Source organism: Panicum virgatum, chromosome 2K, assembly GCF_016808335.1.
Source record: "Panicum virgatum strain AP13 chromosome 2K, P.virgatum_v5, whole genome shotgun sequence".
In the NCBI taxonomy this organism is placed as follows: domain Eukaryota; kingdom Viridiplantae; phylum Streptophyta; class Magnoliopsida; order Poales; family Poaceae; genus Panicum; species Panicum virgatum.
This window is the reverse complement of record NC_053137.1, coordinates 43,597,151-43,618,356: the sequence shown is the minus strand read 5'-3', so window position 1 is coordinate 43,618,356 and position 21,206 is coordinate 43,597,151. Positions and strand designations below refer to the sequence as shown.

Sequence of the window (21,206 nt, the reverse complement as noted above, 5' to 3'; positions counted from 1 at the left end):
AGGCCCCGTGCTCGCCTTGATGGCTGCTGAGCCCACCAGCCCCTCCTCTCCCTCCTCTGTGTCGCGGCACTTGACGGGGGCGGCGTCACGGCGTCACGGCTGCCCCTCCTCTCCCTCCTCTGCACCGAGCCCCGCGGCCGAGCTCCTCTGCATCGAGCACCGAGCCCCGCGGCGACGGGGAGCTTGGCGGCAGTGGAGGAGGTGGCGGAGCAGGGGCGGAGCGGCCGATTCGAGCTCCGCCGCCACCGAATCGATCTTCGCCAGCGGATGGGCTGGCCGGCGCCCCTCCCCGCGGTTTTTGTCTCGCGGTGAATGCTTTTCATTGTTGGAGTGACCCAATTTTTGCATATCGAACCTTTACTGTTCACGCGAGGCAAAGGGTACTTTGCCTTCCCATTTTGCACTACCTTGTTGGACTCGGTCTTAGTCTAGTCTTTATTGTGTGTGAGGATGATGTACTGTAGTGTAGGTATGGAGACAAAAGCATGGTTCCTTTGACTCCCACTTGCTCCATTTTCTCATACATGGTGATCCCTGCCTCTCTCCTTAACAACAAGATAACCTCACATTCTATCTCTCCCCCTTTCCTTCCTAGCTACCCCTCTCTTTAATTTCTCTCTCTCTCTAACTTTTTATGCTAGTAGCAATAAGGAGGGACAGCACAAGAGACCAGTTCATGCCTGGTTGCCTCTCATAGTCATCTTCTTCAGAGTGAGAGAGGGGAGAGAAAGAGAAAGAGAGAGGAGAGTGAAAGGAGAGTAACTCCAGTACTAGAGACACAGACACCCACCAAGGCCAAAGCAGAAGCACAAACAAGAGAAGAGGCCCCTCTTCCACACAACACCAAGAACCTTCTCCTCCATCTCCTTCTCCATATATGTGTATATATCCATCGACCGCATGAGCTCTCGGAGCTAGCTGGAGAGGAAGAGAGGAGAGAAGGGGTGCGAACCGCCCGCGCGCGATCAGGATAGAGACGCGCGTCGGAAGGTAGACAGCGGGCGATGGAGGCGAGCTCGGCGGCGTCGCCGGACCTCTCGCTCCACATCAGCCTGCCGAGCAGCGCGCCGGGGTCCGGGCCGTCCGGCGGGCGCGCCACGGTAGGGGGAGCAGGCGGCGGAGGCGGTGGAGGCGCGGGGGGAGACCCGTGGCGGAGGTTGAACGGGTCGACGGCGTCCACGGAGCTGTCGCTGTCGCCGCCAGCCGAGCAGGAGCGCGCGGACGCGCTGCCCTGGCGGCACCGCCCGTCGGCGGCGGGCGCGCCGCCCTCCGCGGCAACCACCTCGGCGGGCGCGGCGCTGATGCCCACTATGCCGATGCTGCAGCCGCTCGACGGCGGAGGCGCGTCGGCGGCGGCGCCAATCCGGGGAATACCTATCTACAACGGCCCGGGAGGATTCCCGTTCCTGCCGCCGGCCGCCGGCGGAGACGGCGGCCACCACCAGAAGCTCGGGTTCTACGGCTCCTACCACCCGGCCACGTGGCCTTCCTCGCTGGGCTCCACGTCGCCGTCGCCGGGTGCGCCGCCGCCGGCCCCTCAGGACCCGGCGTCGGCTTTCCTCTCCCCCGCCGCGCACCACCATCACCGGATGCTGTCGGCGTCGGGCAGGCTGAACGGCATGCTCTCCGACACCCTCCGCGGCTACGGCGGCGGTGGCGGCGGCCTGGGCGGCATCGGCGGGCACCACCACCACCACCTCCACGGCGCGCAGCCCTTCGGCCTGGGCTCCCGGTTCATGCCCAAGCTCCCCGCCAAGCGCAGCATGCGCGCGCCGCGCATGCGGTGGACGAGCACCCTCCACGCCCGCTTCGTCCACGCCGTCGAGCTCCTCGGCGGCCACGAGAGTGCGTGCCGAACATCGGCCACCAACCACACCTGAATTACACACACCTCCCCCATCCGATCTCGATCCCGGAGATGAAAATCTCACCTCGTGCGTGTCTCCCTCCTGCAGGGGCGACGCCCAAATCAGTGCTTGAGCTCATGGACGTGAAGGATCTGACCCTAGCGCACGTCAAAAGCCATCTCCAGGTATGCCGGCTGCCGCCATTGCCAGCCATCTCCACACACACCCGCTTCTCTTCCGAATTCATCACCTCCATTGGTCGCCAGCCCAGAGAAAGAGGGCTTTCTGCTTCCTCTCGCTCCTGCCATTCCTCCTCTTGTTTCGGTGAGACAAGAACGCCAATGCAGTAACTCCAGAGTTAGTGAATGACGGTGAAACGGACCGATGGGCCTCGTAGCCAAGAAACTGCCATTCTTGGTGGGAGGGAGGAGAGAGGAGAGAGAGATGCATGGTGTGGGGATGTGTGCGAGTGAGAGAGAAAAAGTTGCATCATTACACAATAATGCAATGTATGTGCATCCGCGCCTAGTTAGCGTATGTGTGTAGGTGTGCGCGCGCACGGCCCAAAGCACTCAGCTCCAAAGAACCATGGCCTCCCAGAGACCCAGAGGAGAGAGGAGAGAGAGCATGGCATGCATCATAGTATTTCCATGTGTCCATTTCCTGGTGTTCTCTTGCGCGCCGATCCACCTGCTCATCCATTTGCTAGCTTGTCTCTCTTCCCTCCCCTCCACACCACTCATCACTGGCTTGTTAGCCTGTGACTCTGTGAGCTGATCGCTTTGCTTTTTTTGGTGTGCTTTCCTCGCTTCCCCTTTCAGATGTATCGGACCGTCAAGAGCACTGACAAGCCTGCGGCGTCATCAGGTACTCTCTCTCTCTCTCTCTCTCTCTCTCTCTCTCTCTCTCCCGCTGCTATGCTAGTTAACTTGTAGTTAACCCGCATTTCCATTCGTCCTCCTGATTTGCTTGCTAGCTCACTAATCCTGGTCCTCCTGCTAATCTAATGGCCTGGGGCCTGCTGGCATTATTGCGCGCGTCCAGGGCCGAACGACGGCGGCTCCGGCGACGAGGACTTCCCCGGCGCCGGCCAGGCCGCGTCCGGCGGCGACAACATGTGCGGCAGCGGCGCGAGGCCGTTCGGCGAGCACCACCGGTCCACCTCCGAGGGCGCCGCGAGCTCGGTGGGCGGCGGCGGCGGCGACATGGACCAGTCCTCGGCCGGGAACACGAGCACCAGGTGGAGCAACTCGTCAAGGTACCCACCCCCTCGCTCCTGTATTGGCGCTGCTGCTAAATGACAGCATCATGTTTTGCACACATCTGATGACCTGAAGGAAGGCCCCCTTTGTTTGCATTGTTCCCCAACCAGTACACACCCGCACGTTTGCTTTGCTGATCTTTCTTCAGATAATAATAATGACAATGCCATGGGATAACACAGCATGATCTTCTTTTGTCTAATTGCTAACTTAATCCCAAAGACACCACCAAACTTTGGAACTTAGCATGCATTGGCATACATGTAAAGTGATGAGCTTATACTAGTAGTACAAATCATGTGATTACACATATCTATTCGGTTGGATGTAAAAAGAGGCTAAAAAGAATGTTTTGGGGGCGCACACTACTCACATGCTGACATGCACACACACCTGGAGAAAGAGGTGCACACAGGGCTGCCTATCTCTAGGCGCCCAATGCAATGCTGTGTCATCGCAGAAAAGACCAAAAAGCCGCGCACCCCATGACCAGACCTCCATTGACTTGAGCTTCTGCTCTGTGTTTTGGTTTATGTGGATTCTGCTCTGTGTTTTGGTTTATGTGGATTTACGAAAAAAGAAATACAGCTCTGCTTGACTGCTTCTCCTACCATAACACATTGTGTGCTGTGTCATTGTGTGTGTAGGTTCTTGGGCTCTGTCCTTGTCCTCTTTCTCTCCTGTTTCTCTCTCTCCCTCTCAATCCTAGATGTACTAGGGTAGTAGTAGGCCGGGGGCTCCATTATCTTTTCTTATAAATGCATGGCTCTGATTCCAGGGGGGATGGGGTATTGACCTGACATGCCCTATTGCCTAGGAATATGTAACCAAGGACCCTTCGTTCTTTCCCATCGTCAATCTCTTCAATGACTTTTTTTTCCTTTTGAAATTATTTGCACTCATACGCTCTTTCTCTCTCTAGTTTTAGGTTCTGAAGCCTGATGGTGTAGCAGTACCAGACTACCAGTAGTACATTATGATTTACTAAATCTTACTAGGTTGAGCAAGTCTAGTATAGCTCCAAAAAAGACGTACTTGCACAATGTCTGTTACTAGTTGCTGCTAGATTTGTCTCACCAGTTTGGGTTTCTTTATATACGTGATTCTACATTTTTACCAAAGATTATGGGTAGAAAACATGACTTCTGAAGCACCTTGGAAGCAAGTAGGAGTACAGGTGAGCCTGTCTTTTGGCTATATATACTCGCTTTTCTCTTTCTTCACTCCATCTTTATTGTCATATCCCATCTTTTGTCATACTTGCATTCTTTTGATTTCTTGTTTTTTTCTCTCTCAGTTTCCACTTTCCATTGCCAACTCAGATGATACAGCTCCCTCACTCCCTCTCTCTCTCTCTCTCTCTCTCTCTCTCTCTCTCTCTGGCACATGCTTCCCCAGCAGGCCAGCATCCTTGGTTAAAAACAATTCATTTTTGCTTATGACAACAAAAGTCTTCAGATTTTGAAAATATCTTCCTTTTGCTACCTTATCTTTGTTGTTAATTGATGCCGTTCGAGTCAAATAATGAATATATATACACGTCACATTTTTTTGGAAGAGTATGTGGTGACACTACAATGCATGGTAGTAAATGGCAACCATATCTGCCTTTTTGGAAAGGAAATGCAATAATGCTTTCTTTTCTTTTATAACGAGCTGCACATTTTGTTTGCTTTGACTACCAGAGTTTGTTGGGCATTTTGTTGGAACTGCTCTACACAAAACTAGCTAGTAATAGCCAGTGAACTAATCAAATTTGAAAAAAAAATACAGAACATGCTATAATCTTATATTATTGACCAGTACCGTGCTGATGGTCAAAGTATTTGTACTGAACAACAGAACATGCTTGGATCAAGAATATAACACTAGTTATTTTCTTAAAAAGGGAGAAACTATTGTGCTTTGTGCATTTTATTTGATCTTTTAATGTGGCTGTTTTATTAACTCTATTGATTCGATCTCCTCAGTTGGAAAACATTCAGACATAACTTTGAGCACATAATAAGTAGTATATCTAATATCTACGATGATTGACGGTATACATTAGAAGTCCACTGGTTCTTCATAATGCTTAATAGTATACATTTGTTCCAATCAACACAAAAGCACTTTAGAAGGGTTTGGTAGTAAGTAGTTGGTATTATGTTGATAGAGTAGTGGTAAAGGAAGGGCACTTTTCCTGATACACCAAAATCACTAATGACAAAAAGGAAGAAAAGAAATGGACAGCCAGCTAAGCTATTTCATGGTCTCCAGCATCTGTGGGCATGCACAAACATGTTTCCTCTCTATGAACATTCAAGCCTGCAATTATATATGTGTATTGCATATCTGCCTGTTACTACTAGAATTAGTATTTAGGAATCGTTTTTTGACGCGACGCATTTACGCGAACTGGAAACTGCATGAGTGAATATGTTTGATGCTTCCAATTTCTTCTTGCGTTTCCACAAATGTACATGTTTATTTATCTTCAGCCTTTGTTTTCCTTGAATTCTCAAGACAGGAGCTTGCTCATCAGCTCCCTGTGCCATTTTCAGGACTACTGTACTGAACCGGAACGTCTTTTAAGAGATTTGTTGCCTAGAAAGGAGCTATGTAACTAACTGATCATGAAGAGCAACTGTTACGTTGCTACTCACTTTAGATAAAGCTAACTGGGGATTGTGTATGAATGCCCTTCTTCCTACCTATATATATAGTAATGTTACCATATATACTACCTGATAACTAATTAGTTCCCAGCTGGCTCAAAGAAGAAAACTGGCCAATTGTAGCACTGCAATACCCAGTTTACCATATTCTGCTAGCTTCGCAAATTGGACATGGAATCTTTAGAAAGTTTGTAACAGATTTGCTAAATGGAAAAATTCTCTTGTTCAGGGACCCATGGCTGTCGTCGAATTCATGCAACATGGACGCTCACCGCTTGGCAGGACTGTCTTCTCCAATTGAGGTAGGCATATATATGTAGCTGTTAATGGTTGCTCGCTGTCTACCAGCATCCCCGGCCTATATGTGCAAGTCTCATTGGCATGCATGTGTGTGCAGAATCATATACGATCGATCGATGTGCTCATCATTAATTCTTGGATCTGCAAATGTGTGCATGTGTTTCAGAATGCAGAGCCTTGCCGATCGAGCAGCTCGCAGGTGTCCAACCACGAGCTGAGCAGCCCGAGCCTGGAGTTCACGCTCGGGAGACCGGACTGGCAGGGTGCGGATCATGACTAGCCAGTAGCCACCATCATCGCCAAGCTCACAAGAACCTAGAAGGCTAATTTCTTCATTGAGAGATATATATACAGGTAGCAGTACTGATATCATGCTTGCTAGCTTGATCGTCCCCAAGCTCCGCGACAACGACAAGTTTTCGTCAGGGAAGAAAGAAGAAACGCAAGCAGCAGCAGCAGCAGCAGCATTTTTACCGTACCGGTCCGGAGATGGAGTCCGGGAGCACCGGGAATTTTAAAGACTTTACCGGCGGGTCTCTCTCAGCCTTTGGGTGGTTCCTTAGATTGCCCATGTTCCTGATTTCCTTTTCTTTCTTGCTTCTCTCTTTTTGTTTCCTTGTGCCTGCCGTGGCGACCCGAGCGGCCACGATGCTGGCCGCGCAGGGATAGTAGTAGCAGATGACGGTGATGGCCAGAGCCGATGGAGCCGTGTGCGTTTGTCCATGTTTGGTGAGGTTGATGTTGGCCTGGTGGTGTGCGCGTGTGTGTGTGTGGAGCTAGCTAGCTAGCGTATCATTAGCACATGGAAAGTTGGAAAGGAGAAAAGAAAGAAAAGGGAATGAGTTATCATGAAGCAATCTAACTGAAGGTGAAGATTTCACCCTTTTTCGTGCATGTGCGTGTGTGTGTGTGTGATCTCTCCTTTGTTGATCTCGTCTTTAGTCGCTTCAGGTCCCTGCAGGTTCTTGCCCGTGTCAGTTAGCATCTCACTAGCTTGCTTGACACGACCTGCCTCTGCCTGCCTGCACTTTTCCAGCACGCAGGTGTGAAACCTTGACCACCGAATATTTTAGCTAAAGGCCATTTATTACTTTTACACTAAGCTGATTGCAAGCACTCCCATTCCCATCAACCCGATCGAGATCGACCAAGCAAAGCAGCAAACTAATAAAGCGGCCGCCTTTTCTGTATTAAAAGATTTGAGAGTTTTGTTTGTGCTCTTGGCAAGCATGCATCTCTCCCTAGCTACAATCAATTCCGGTACCACACCCCGTCAATGATTCATGTGCATGGCTAGCTAGCTGAATGGTCCGATGGATCCATCCATGGTGGTCCAATGCAAGAGAGAGGGAGGTAGCTAGGCCGGGCCGGGCAGGGGGGAGGGGCACTGGTCAAGTACATGCCACGCACAATAAACCCCAATCGACGCAACCGTCTGCCTGCTGCTGCTGCCAGACTGCGAGACGGACGACCCCTTCGTTCTCGCCCGCTCCCTCTCTCACTGAATCACTAGTCCTCTCCTGCTGCGTCTGCCCATGGACGAACGAAACATCTGGTCCTGTCGTACAGGTGTTTTTTTTTCCTGCTTCTTTCCGCGCGGCGACAGCAGCCGGCCGGCCGGGAGATATATCGCCGCCGTACTCGCTCGTCGCTCATCACCGGCCGGCGAGATCGACGGACTGGTGGACGTTTGGTGCCAACCTGAGATTGATAGGGTAGCGTCTCGACGGAGCGGAGGATCTCGTGTACTGATCGATGGATGGATGATGCTCTTGCTAGTCCAGGGCTTAGCTCGGATGATTGATGAGGATGTGTGCGAGCCTCTGATTGGGGAAAGGCTAGGGATCAAGGCGGCCGGCCGCCGGACGGCACCTCCCGTGACTCCGTGAGAGCGCGGCGACATCCCTTCACCTGGGAGCCACGCCAGGCCAGGCTAACATGCTCCTGTGTGCCAACGACATTACATTCCAAGAGATGCATGGCCGGGGATAGATAGATAGATGGAGGCAGCAGCCTAGTACGTAGTAGCCTTTTCTTGAGGCTGCCCGGCCTGCCTGTGTGTTCATTCCTTGCTCTCTCTCTGCGGAATGAACTAACGAAGAAGCTTAATATTAATATATAAATCGATTACCTTTTCTCTATGCTTGGTGCTAATTATTAGTTCTTCATCTTAATAATAAGTTGTTAACCACAACAAGTAGGCCAGGGCAAAGAATAGGCAACAGCCTTTACGTGCTGCTGCTGCTGCTGACAACAGTAGGCTTGCTTCACAAAGCTCCACGGAAAGTGTGGGTTCACACAGGGCAACTGGCTAGCTAGCCTATGATCTTCGTTCTGACTGCCAGTGCCGGCCGGTGCCTCCCTGTAACACACACTAGGATTATTAGGAGGACTAGTGGTAGTTACGATTTGACATCACATCACGGGACTGGTTAACCGACGCAATTACTAGTCCGTAACCGAGCATCAGCAGCACTGATCCTCAGGGCATTGCAACAGTACGGTGCGCCTGCAACCAAGCAACAGCAAAGATTCCAAGCAGAGAGATGATGGGTGTGGGTGGGCGGCGAAAAGGAAATTCGGAAGAACGGGGGGTAAAACGGAAAAGAGGCGGCCGGGGCAATGATAAAGCAATGGATTGCGAAATGATTTGGACGCAGTGGCAAATGCAGCGAGCAGAGTCCCCCCATGTTTCTCTGTCCCCTCATTCAAGTCATTCTATTGTTCCCTCTTCTCTTCGTCGGCCGCGCCTTTCCTCCCTCGCCCTTCACCGTCTGCGCCTGACAAGAGAGAGAGGAGAGAGAAAAGCAGAGAGAAAAAAATGAGGTTTATTAAAGAGGAGCAGGAATAAAAAAAAGGGGGCAACCGGGCAAGAGAGAGAGAGGTACTGTAAGAAAAAAATTAAAGAGCCCCTGTGGCCGCTTCAATGCCCTGTCGTCCTTCCTCCCTGTCCTCTCTCGCTCTAGCGCCCTCGCTCGGCCTCTCCGACACTGTAGAGTGGGCCCCCCGGGGGAGGGCGTGGCCTAGTTCCTGTTGCACTGTGCGGCCTAGAATGAGAGAGAGAAGAGGAGGGCAGGGCAGGGCAGGGCAGGGCACTGCCACTCCGAACTGGGCATTTATTTGCATGGGGGCCTTTCGGACCCGTGCAGATGGGAGGTTGCCCGTTCCTTCCTTGGACCACCCAGCCCCCCGTGGACTGTGCGCCATTCATCACCGGATGACCTACTGTGCTGCTAGCCGCCCTCTCCTGTCGTGAAACGGTTGTGTCCTCCTCTTGCTCGTCACCCTGAAATTCACGGAGAGAAATTAGGGAATTCATCGTCCATAAAAAAAGAGGGCAGAATTTTTGGACTTACACGGAATTTGAATATATAATTATATATCCATGGGTACGGTGTCCTAATGTATCCATTTTGAGAATCATTCTAAAAGACGGACTAAGGCTTTGTTTAGTTGCGCGTGTAAATTTTTTGAAATAGAATCTTTTGACATTTGAAATATTAAATATAGAATAATCATAAAACTAATTATAGAACTCGTCTGTAAACTACGAGATGAATTTATTAAGACTAACTAATTCGTCTTTAGTGCATGGTACTGTAGCAATTTAGTGTCTAATCATGGTCTAATTACACTCATTAGACTCTTCTCGTAATTTACAAGCAAACTATGCAAATTAGTTTTTTATTTCGTCTAGATTTAATACTTCATGCATGTAAGATTCTCATTCGTTGTAATAGTTTTAGAATTTTAAATTTTGCAACTAAGAAAGGGCTAAGGTCTTGTTTAGATCGGTTCAAAATTGTTGATCATCACTTTTAGACTTGGTTAAAATTAAACATTTTCAACTTTGACCAATAGTTGATTTTCTTATAAATAAAATAATATTATTTTTATGCTACCAAACTTTATAGTTTTTTTACATCATCTATATTCAAAGTTTAAAAGGTTTGATTTGGAACAAAAAATCTAAAATAGCTGTATTATGGAATAGAGGGAGTTCCAAGTTTTGGTATAGCTTACGTTACCGCAACATGTGTTTCTCTAAGATATTTACCAACTTGAGCATTGGGGGCTTTCAAAACCTCTAAGAGCAAGTTTAATGAATTCGAATGCTCGCGGGCGTCTCGCGCTTCAGCTCGGATGAGCTGCTTAGCGAAACTGGTGGACCCCGCCGGCTTTAACTCCTCACTGCGACGTGGAAGCAGACGAGCCGGCGAGCGGGCGATTCTGCTGTCAAATAGTGCACGTCGCAGGCTCAAGCAAGCGTCTCGCGACTTGCTTGTTTTTTTCTCTTTCCTACTTTCTCTCTCACCCATGTCGGATTTCGCTCGCTTTTCGCCAGTTACTATACTTGCTCTAACTTCATCCAAGAGGACCAATAATACATTATTGTACCTTAAATACAATGCACAATCTTTATTTACCGGATCCAAACACGCACAACTATCTCCCACGCTGATACAATACAACGTGAACCAAGAGGGGCCGGGAAAAAATATGGTAGAGACAGAGAGTGACTATGTTATTATTACGTCCACGTACACCTTGGGTTGCAACGCATTATTAAGCACTATTTTAGACGTGCGTTAATAAGACAATAAAGGACCGCCACCTGTTGGGACCCCCACTAGGGCATGCATTGCTCGTGCGAGATGTATGTGAGCCCGACGGTCGATTAAGAGCAAAGTTAATAATTTAATCAGCTTTAATTTTATATATAATCTTATTGGCTTATTGCCATATATATCATCTTTCACAGTTCTAAACTTCTAAAAGCCAGCTCGCATAGTAGCTAGCTTGGCTATATACATGGAGACTGCATCATTAATATATGATTCATCTTTCTTCTCTCGTTCTCTCGTCAAATTATTGGAGTTTGTATTCGGCCGGATGAAGCAAGTCAGTCTGTTTCTTGTTATATGCTTGCTCTAAAAGCTTTCTTGGTGTTTTCTAATTAAACGCAACGCAAGATCTATGGCCAGGGACGCAGGCTACGCAAGAACAGGGACGAGCCGCTGCGCCATCAGCGCCTCATCCCAGATCATTAGCGTACGCTCATCGTCTGGTAGGCCGGGCGCATAGGGTGTGAATGCGAGAGGTAGTACTCTACTACTACCCCTCACTGAATCACTGCAGCGCACCTGGGGTAGACCTAGCTCTGGAGTATAGGTACGGTGTACCAGCAGGTAGGTGTTCAACGGAACGGAAACCAGGCGATGATTGGTGTACGGAGTAAGTGGCTCGGCGGCCGTTACGAAGGCGGCGGGGCTTTGACCCACCTGCGACGTAACGTGACCGACCAACCGGGGAGGACGGACGCGTTGACTGGTCGTGACCGGCCTTTTTCTTCAATGGTCCAAGAGGAATGTTGGTCTTTTTGGGCCGGGTTGGGTCCAGCCCGCGCAGAGGAGAGGCCTGCCTGGCCCATTGTACTATATGGGCTAGGCCGAGTGATGGCAGGCTGAGGCTGGGCCAATAGCTCTATCTAGGCCGAGACCACAAGATTGGCGGCGGGGCTGGCTCTGTCACCGCTTTGGCGGCGCGGGCCGGTTTGCGCTTTGTGGCTTGTGAGGAGGAGAACGCGTACCCGACATTTTCAGGCACCAGGCTAGTAAGATTTTACCTTTTGCACGTGTTAGGCCAATCTCAATGAAAGCATTCTAATAATATCATAAACACTAAAATCAGTATCTTTGGAAGTTTCATGGAGTATTTTATGATATTAAATACCATTACTTTTGCTGACATTGCAAGAAAAGAGAATGATGGAGTTTCATGAGGTGTGATGTGAGAAGAGTTTCATCACCATGAAACTCATTTTACCTACTTCTCGGTCTACATAACTGTGTCCATAAAACTTCTACTGAGACTGGCCTAAATATCATATGTATCAACAAGTTTGTTGACAGAATCACTTATTAGTAATATCATATGTATCAATAATATGTATCACCGTAACACTCCTTTGGTAAAGTATCAAATTTCTAGTCTTGATAATAGTGCGATGATACTTCTCACTAAGATTGACCTTAATCGCACAGTTAGGTTCACCTAGGCAGGCCCTCGGCCAGTCGGCCCATTATGTATATCATTTTGAAAGTTTCTTTTCAGCAAAGCAATAGTAAATTCATTAAATTGTGCATTTGCGGTGCTAAATCCCCTTCATTACACATTGATGACCAGATCCGTTGTATTGATGAGGAATTGCTTGGATGGACTAAAATTGAGTGCTAAATTTTAGCATCTATTAGTACTCATAATTTTGTTAAAATTTTTAATTTTAAAATCTTGGCTAAAGTTTAGCCCATCTATCAGCACTTCTGTTTCCATAGGTATTATTAAAATTTAATACTTTTGGACACTAGCACTGGGATCCCAACACCTCTAAAAATGTGTAGAGATGTTTAGGGTTAGAGCCTTGTAGTCTGCCTATTAATCGAGAATAACTAAATATATTTCTTCCGTTCCAGAGTATATCTACCTTTAGACTTTTTCAAAGTTAACGGAACTACAAATAGCAAAATGAACAAAGAGGCTAATAAAAATTATGGTAGTAGATTTAATGTGAAATCAACTATTATAACATGTAATTTTTCTGTCTGAAATAATTTATTCTTAGAAATATTATTGATCAAAGTTAAACAAATTGATTTTAAAAATTTAAAATTTGGGATGGAACTATATTTTGGGATGGAGGGAGCAGAGGATAATGCCCTACGTCAAGGTCAAAGACATATGTGTCCACTAGCCTGAGCTGCCAGGTCAGCGCGATCAACGGTAAACCGCGTTCCGTTGGATCGGTCCACCTCTCAAGCATGTCCGCGAGTCTCGGGCTTGGGTGTCCTCCCGGCCATCTGACGTCAGAGCGCGCGCTTGACTCGATCGCCGGGCCTCTGCGCCCCGCGCGGCCGCGCCATGGAGATGGGCGAACCCGTCCACGACGGCGCTGCTGCCGCTTCCTCCTCCTCCTCTTCCTCCTCGTCGTCGTTGTCCGGCGCCGAGGAGCACGCGTTCGAGGACCAGTGTCGCGGCCACGGCGCGCGCGCTCCACCAGCCGCCAGCGTCGGCCAGCGGACACCGCGGCGGCTCTGGGCGGCCGCGCGCGCCGGCGCACCAAGGCTGCGCCAGGCGTGCGACAGCGCGGCGCGGGACCTCGTCGCGTGGATCAGGCAGGGCGGCGCGCCCCGCCCTCTGGTCGTCGTGTCGGTGAGCCTCGACGATCCAGGGTCGGGGGATGATCGGCCGATCGACCGTTCGACCCGTTGCATTCTTCTGCGGTTCGTTGTTCGATCTGATCGGGTTCCTGTGGTCCGTGATTCGTAGGTCGGATCCGTGGCGCTCGCAGCTCTAACCGGCCTCCTGATCGTCGTCGTCTTCGTGGCCGCGGCGGCGACGAACGCCGTCGCGTTCTCCGTCCTAGTGTCCATGACCGCCGCCGGGGCATTCCTGGCCGTGCTGCTGGCTCTCCTTGCCGCGGCGTATGTCTGCGCTCTGTCAGTTGCCGTCCTCGTCATCTCTGCCACGACCGTTGTAACAGTCATCGCCATCACGATCGCGTCTGGTACGTTCTTCAGGCCGCAACACAGCTTCTGCCTTCTGCTCCTTTGCAAGCTGCAAGTCGTCAGTCCCAAAATTGCCTGTTGAGAGGCTACTTGCTTCTGCAACTAACTCCGGTGTCGGGTCTGAACCGTGCTTCGTACGCGTTTCAGGTTGGGCTGCATTCTTCTGGGTTGTTTGGTTTGGCGCCAGAGAATGCCTGAACCTGACGACCAAGCGGTGGACGACCGGCGCGACAATCCCGTGATCTCAGCATGTACATCTTACCTCTGACAAGATGGTATTGCAGTTAGCTGTGTCTCGCATGCACCTTGCTACGTGTAAATAATTCCATTTTGTTTTCCTGGTAGTAGAAGAAATAAGGAAAAAAGAAAAGTTAATGTCCCATGCGGGTGTATTTAGATCTTTGATGTTTGGAAAAGGCCTGCTACTTCAGCCATTTTGTTGGGCCTTGGCGCAGTTGGGCTCAGGATTGATCTGAATCACTGAATTTATCGACTAAAACTCTGAATCGCAAAATTTATCTAAGCAAATCAGAATCACTTAACCACCTTTTCAAACTGAGGAATCGCAATTGACGACGCAATTTGTCCTGAGCAAGCGTATATGTTTCAAAAGAAAAAACTACAAGCAAAGCAAGCAGATATGAATATGATGCTACAGCTGCTTCATTGTTCAGTCTGAATAACACAATTCTTGACCACCTGCATTTTATTACTGTATTTGGAGAGGGATTAATAAAATGCTCAAATAGTGAAATTAAAATAGGATTTTCATTCTATCAACTAGCTAGTCGTTGATCAACTCATGCTTCTGCATTGCAAATAATACTCGTGGCTTTCTCTAAGATGCAGCTTTAACCGCGATTTTATATTACAATATTTTTATACAATTTTTTTAGATAAAGAAAACAACTCCGGCCTCCACAGCCGCACACAGCCATTTTTTTTACAAAATTCTCAGCACACAAGCTGATAAAATAGAGTAAAGAGTATACAAATGACTTGAAGGAATTTTTATACAATTAAACACAGATGATAGTTAAAGTTAATAAGTCTGGCCAGATCCTTATCCAAAACGACTACCGCTACCGCTCGCCGTGGTCACTGGTCAGTGGTAACAACCGCAACCGTTTCACCGTGGTTATTGCAAAACCCTGTCAGTTTCCACGACCAAGACATGCATGTAGGAGAAAAACCGTGGATGGATCATGGATGCGCGCAGGGCCAGGGCTGGATGGGTGAAGGCAAGGCATGCAAGCTAAGGATCCCAGCCTCCCACGATCATCCTAAACAAGCAAACGGCTCGCCGCTACATCCACGAGTTCCATCGAAGGGCTAAACTCACGGTGCCCGAGCGCATGGCACTGTTGCACACAGCTCCTTTTCTCGCCAGCTTTTGCAGGCTGCAAAGTCTGCAGCTAGCCCGAGCAAGCCAGGCGCCGAGGTTGGTCAGTCCCCGCTCCCCAGGACGTGCATGCTGTCCAAGCGTTGGTGGGGGTCGCGCGAGCTGGTACCGTGGGCGACGCTGACGCTTTGCCCTCGCGTTCCACCCCGTCGTAAAAGAGACTACAGATCGAGTAGTTAAACAGTAGTCCGAGTAGGATTATTATTAGCACACATCGTTAGTTGTAACTTGTAAGTAACACAAACTCCTCTAGAGTTCTTAATTAACAACGTTTTGGACTTGGCTTGAGCCAGTCCGACATGATAAAGGACATGCACACGACGCCACCCTTAAAGGTAAGCCGTTCCAATTACTTTTACAACTGCAACTACAAAAGGCGAGGCCGCGCCTGTCGTCTCGGGTCGGAGCTGAGCGCCGCGAGGGCAACGCCTCCACCAGCGCCTCCGCGGTCCGTCCTACGCGAAAAGCGAGGCCGGCCGGCGGCGGTTTCTGTAGCTTCTAGCTTGCATTCGTTTGGCCAGCGAGCCGGCAGCTCAGTTCCCAGTCGAGGAGGCAGACCTCACGAGCTAGCGGCGATGGGATCGGCGGCGGCAGACACGGAGAGCGGTGGCGGCGCCGAGGCGGCGGAGGCGACGACGGCGGCGGTGGCGACGTGCGCGTGCTGCGGCATCGGGGAGGAGTGCACGGCGCGGTACGTGGCCCGGGTGGCCGCGCAGTTCGGCGGGGCCTGGGTGTGCGGCCTCTGCGCGGAGGCCATCAAGGACGAGGCCGCGCGCCGGGGCGTCGGGCTCGAGGACGCCGCGCGCGCGCACGCCGAGTTCGTCGGGAGCGCCGCGACCGCGAGGGCCGGGCACGCCGCGCAGGTCGCGCAGGCCCTGCTCCAGCTGCTCAAGAGGCTGCTAGCCGCCGCGCCGGCCGCCGCTGTTCTGCCGCGCGCCGCGCCGGTGGCACAGGACCTGGACACGTAGATACAGCGTGACTCGCGAGTTAGACTACTTCGGCTCGATTTAGACTTTGAAGGCCATGCCGGCTACTGATTTACTAGTTTATTATTAGTTTGCAACATAAGATCACTCAAGTTGTTGAATGGTGCGGTGCGTGATTCATGAGCTCAGCTCCTTTCTCAAGATCTTCAATGAGATGACAGTTTATTGAACAGGTGTATATTTCAATCTGCGTCTGGAAATACAGCTCGAGGCATTCACATATTTACAGGATGCGCTCGTGAGAATACGCCGTGTTTAGATCAAAAAAAATTATTCTAAAATCCATCACATCAAACATTTAAATACATGCATAAAATATTAAATAAAATCTGTTTACAAAATTTTATACACAAATGAATTGTAAATCGCGAAACGAATCTAATGAGTCTACTTAAATACTTAATCCATAATTTACAACAATAATACTACAGTAAACATTCACTAATTATAAATTAATTAGAATAATTAGATTCATCTCGCGATTTATAACTCATCAATACAAAAAGTTTTGTAAATAGATTTTATTTAGTACTCTGAAATAGCAAAATTCTCTTTTAAAAACATTTACGCCAAAAGAAAATTTACGCCAAAAAAGAACTGAACACGGCCTCTCACGTCCTCCGTGAACTATGATAGGAACAACAATGATACGAGAGGAAATATACTACAACGGAATAGCCAAATATACTACTACATCCACTGACGGAGGAAATGGGGTGAGCACACACAAACATGACATCATATTATTAGTGTTATGGAGACACACGACAAGCCCACTGCAACCTGCTATAGCCCTAGTGCTCCGTCCAGAATTCTCCAACACAAATCCCAGATACGCATGTATATACACGAATGGTTTGCACAAGCATACTAGGATCTCATATGTCGCAGTTAGACAGGTTGCCAAGTCACAACAGATAAATGGCGATATCATACGTTTTCCAGGTATCTCGCTGCATTTAGGGTGGATCGATGGAATATCATGCCCCATGGTCGAAGCAAAGCCTGTTATAAAAGCAGAGCAAAACAGAGGAGTAAATATGAGACCAATTTGGAAAAGAAATAATCAAAGTTGCAACAGGGGTCAAACCTAGTGGCCATGGCCGACAAGTGAGAGAAGGAACGTCCGATAGTTTCCAGATGTTTCAGAGTTGATAGCCTCAGCTAACGGCTTCTTATACTTCTTGAAGTACTCTGCCTTGATATATTGCATATCAATCTCAGTCCTTGTCACCACGACCCTTATAAGGGTTTTGTCATCGGTGCCTAGACCTTTCATGGCCTTCCGCAGGACCTGTATTCAGGTCATTCAGATAAGATTGGTCACTTGCAAGTATGAAGCCAAGTAAACAGAGGCCTTCAACTATTATTAGATGTCCTTAATGTTGAATAGAAGGGGGATTTAACAAAAAAGACAACAGGCAGAGAGATTTCTTAAAAAAGACAACAGGCAGAGAGTTGTTGGTCTGAGGATGCTGTCCTAATCTCCGCAGAAAATGAAAACTGGAATAACCATAAAACAAAGTGCCACATGAACTCAGGTTAACAACATATTCTGACAACATTCACATATTTAAGATACTAGGGTCTAGGCTAATAGGAGAAGGGGCGTCATGGGCATCAAATATACATGAGCAATCTAGCATGTGCTATTTTGGCAGCATTAGCAGAAAATGACACTTTCGAATGGTGGCAACCTGCATAGAGTTAAAAAAAAATAATGTATACAAATATCAACTCCAGATGGTACAGCAAGCTATAAGTCACGGTGCCTATACTTATCAGAAGCTACAATACTTCTTTATCGAGGACAGCAGAGTGCAATACCTTAGCAAAATACTTTGCCGGATTCTCTGCACATCTGAGGATAGTTAAAAGTGCGAATGCAAAGTTTCCAGATGTTTCGCTCTTGATAACCTATCATATATATATAAAGATCACTCTGTGATGCACTCCAAGAGAACAGAAAATGTTTATGTGAGAAGAGTACTGAACAGAAATGTTACCTTCTCTAATTTCCGGTCATACATATGATGGTAAGCAGAAGAAACAGATGCTATGTGTGCCCAACTGCGTTCAGTGAAAATGCGGATGAAAGTCTTCTCATCTGTACCAAGCCTTTTCTCACCAGCTTTGTACAAGTCCTTCGCATCATGTGTCACAATAGTAGGATCAACCTCAGGGCCTTCATAGCGTGGGATCCCCACATAGGCAAGTAAAATCTGAAACATCCATTATATCATATTAGCATTCGTTACTTCTGGCAGAAAAAAAAAATCCCAACTTAAATTCAGACAGATAACTACTACTTCATGTAAAGAATACTGATTGACATGCTGCACAGGGAGTTCATGCTACAGATCTCCTTATGCATCAGGTTAGAACTATAAAAGATTACAGAAAAGCAATTGAAACACTTTCTCATCAGTCATACAGCACAGAGACACTAGATGTGAGGATGTCCACAGACATGTGTGATCCTACCAACCATGTCAGACTCACAATGGCAGATTCCGTACACATTCAATGGCATATTGAAGTTGTTGCAAAGAAAATTATAGCCAAACGTTCTTATTGCTAAAGCTGAGCGGTGTAAAACTAAAAATTGAATAGAAAGTAACTTCAGCGTATCAAGCATTAGGTGAAGAAATAGAAAAAATGCAAGGAAGATACTCTACTAAGAATCAGGACCTTCTGGTGATCGCCAGATGTGTGGTGACCAATGTCATGCTCAAGATAAGTACCGAATCTTGCCAAATAAGTTTGTTTCATTATTTGCAACTGTGATGGTGTCCTGGAACATATTATCTCAGTGGCTGCTCTCAGATCCATAGTGTCACCACTTAGAGCTTCTCTCAAAACAGTTGCATCACGTCCAGCAGGATCAAGAATCCACAGCAACATAGCTTTCTGGAATCAAATAAGACAAAGTTGACATTTAACACAATGATTTTAAGTAATTCAACTCGACTTAGAATTGAAGCAACACATATTAACATTTTTAGATAATTCATTAAATCGTTAATTCTACATGGTGAAGATCTAGTACGGTTGATTAAACATATTTCTCCAGCTAGCTTATCAATTTGACTTATTTAATAAAGAGAAAATTCTTTGAAAACTTTTCGTGCCTTGTGGTGTCCACTGAGTTCAGATGAAATACGCTGGGAGAGTTCCTCATGATACATAGCCTTGTATTCCTGTTGAATATATCCACGTTGCACTGAATCGCGATGAGTAAGTATGTTTATCACAGCTGTATTGTCACAACCAAAACCTGGAAGACCATCAACCAAGACAAAATTAAAAACAATGTCAGCATGTTAGCCTACCTGAAAGTCAGGTAATGGGATTCAAAAAGGACAAAAAGCTTTTATAATTACGTAAAAGCATTGTGCAACATTCTATTACTAAAAGTCAAGTCCAAGTTCAACTATTTGTGCAGTTGTGCTCACTTACTTACAGGAGCCAGACATCATTCAAGCATACCAAGGCCAACTTACTCTAAGCAACAATTGATAGTACTTGAGAAAACAAACACCTTCAATTTATATATACAGAACACACAAAGTAACGCTCAGATAAATTTACAAGAAGTAATGGCTAAAGCAGCATTTCTAAGCCGTAAAAGATCAGAAACAACAAATGGAAAAGAGGGAGCGAGTACAAGAGGGTAAATCATTTAGTTAGAAGACTTGCTCTTCATAACATATGAGTTCTTAGAAGGCTAGAAGCAGTAGACCTGAATTTCGGCTTTTTCTGGTAGTTGGAGCTCAGCACTCTTAAGATATTCTGAGGACACTGGAACTCTGAGCACTCTCACAGAATAGAAATGAACCAAACGAATAAAATAATTAGCGAATACATCAACTTGCATACCAGGCAGCCAAGATTCCTTTAATCACAACTATTGTATATGAAACCACTCAGACTTTCGTAGAAGCAAAAATTTTATTCATTTCCCTCAGCCACCAATTTAATTATATAGCATATGTTAGCTACCAGAAATTACACAACTGTGGTCGTTGACCCCAAGAACAGATTATCAAACCCAGTTCTGACTGCCCCTTGGATTAAACGCGACCCACTTGACCCCAAATTGTAGTCAGAGAAAAACAAAAATGTCTTAATCCATGCATTGACCATCACTGCATCCAGGTCGACCTATACCCAATTCGTAACATAGCAACCTCAGTCAATTCCCCTCAAGGAAATTTCCCATGGCCTATATAAGCCTCTCTTAACAAACAACCCTCCTCAACCGTAAGGCATCAACAAAATCCATAAGAGGTTCCAACCGACCACCTCCTCCCCATCTGCCGCGTGGACCCAATCCGGCCAGCCCCTGCAACACCGAATTCGAGCTCCGTCCAGCTGCTCAACACACACCCCAACCTCACATGCGCGGATAATCGAATTAGGGCAGGCGACCGCCCGCAAACATACAATCCCTTTACACCACACTCGCCTGCCCGTTCGGCCTTGTATATCCAACCGAAATCGAACAGCAGGCGCCGCGTAGGATGCGGGGAATTGCGGGGGGGAACGGATATTGGGGCGAGGGGAAAGCGGTGGCGGAGCGGACCTTTGAAGGCCTTGTGGAGGTCGATGGCGTCCTGGCGCGGGTTGGGGGGCGCCGGCGGCAGGGTGAGGCTGGCCATCGCCGGCGATCGGTGCGCGTGCGCGCTCGCTCGCTCCCCGCGATTCGATTTGGCCGGCTCGGGGATGGTGATTAGCGATTTGGGAAATGGATAGGTACGATTTAGGGCGCGCTTTGCGTTAAATGGAAGGAGGATTTGGCTCGGTGGGTGGGAGGAGCCAAAGCGTGGACCGGGTTCTGCCGGCTGCCGCCCTGGGCGCGGTCTGTCCTCGTCGAACGGGACGGCACGGCCCTGGGCCTGGTCGCCGCGTGTCAGGTTGCAGACTCCGTCGTCAGTGGACCGGGTCTGTGCCTCTCTGCATGTTTTTCCCGTTACCCTGGCTCTGTGCCTCACAACTGCAAACATCGACCCGGTCCACCGACGACGGAGTCTGCAACTTGACACGCGGCGACCAGGCCCAGGGCCGTGCCGTCCCGTTCCCTTATTCCATTTAACTGAGCTAAGCAACACTTTTTCACGTTTGCGTTGCCAAACGGATGGCAATCTGGCATGTGTTGCCTTTCTATTTTTTTTTGTCTAAGTATCT

At 48.2% G+C, this 21,206-nt stretch overlaps 2 protein-coding genes across 2 annotated transcripts; one reads left to right on the top strand and one right to left on the bottom strand.

Annotated features, from left to right (window-relative positions):
* The first annotated feature begins 632 nt into the window (after nt 1-632).
* On the top strand, nt 633-6,960 carry LOC120678897 (probable transcription factor RL9). The gene is made up of 6 exons (XM_039960342.1): nt 633-1,845; nt 1,956-2,032; nt 2,669-2,714; nt 2,892-3,105; nt 5,996-6,068; nt 6,233-6,960. The coding sequence occupies exons 1-6, from the start codon at nt 1,005-1,007 to the stop codon at nt 6,344-6,346; spliced, it is 1,365 nt and encodes a 454-aa protein (XP_039816276.1). The 5' UTR covers nt 633-1,004; the 3' UTR covers nt 6,347-6,960.
* Nucleotides 6,961-16,667: 9,707 nt separating this feature from the next.
* On the bottom strand, nt 16,668-20,888 carry LOC120678889 (annexin D5-like). The gene is made up of 7 exons (XM_039960333.1): nt 20,605-20,888; nt 19,151-19,296; nt 18,711-18,929; nt 18,026-18,241; nt 17,847-17,936; nt 17,110-17,313; nt 16,668-17,024 (listed from the first exon to the last, which is right to left on the bottom strand). Exons 1-6 carry the CDS (start codon nt 20,678-20,680, stop codon nt 17,110-17,112), a joined length of 951 nt encoding a protein of 316 aa, XP_039816267.1. The 5' UTR covers nt 20,681-20,888; the 3' UTR covers nt 16,668-17,024.
* Between the last annotated feature and the right edge of the window lie 318 nt (nt 20,889-21,206).

Excerpts from the sequence above, each read along its gene's own strand:
- LOC120678897 (XM_039960342.1), top strand. The coding sequence starts at position 1,005 with ATGGAGGCGAGCTCGGCGGCGTCGCCGGACCTCTCGCTCCACATCAGC. Across the intron at positions 2,715-2,891 it reads CAAGCCTGCGGCGTCATCAG|GGCCGAACGACGGCGGCTCC; the intron begins GTACTCTCTCTC and ends GCGCGCGTCCAG. Across the intron at positions 6,069-6,232 it reads GACTGTCTTCTCCAATTGAG|AATGCAGAGCCTTGCCGATC; the intron begins GTAGGCATATAT and ends CATGTGTTTCAG.
- LOC120678889 (XM_039960333.1), bottom strand. The coding sequence starts at position 20,680 with ATGGCCAGCCTCACCCTGCCGCCGGCGCCCCCCAACCCGCGCCAGGAC. Across the intron at positions 19,297-20,604 it reads CCTCCACAAGGCCTTCAAAG|GTTTTGGTTGTGACAATACA; the intron begins GTCCGCTCCGCC and ends ATGGTCTTCCAG. Across the intron at positions 17,937-18,025 it reads ATGACCGGAAATTAGAGAAG|GTTATCAAGAGCGAAACATC; the intron begins GTAACATTTCTG and ends TATATATGATAG.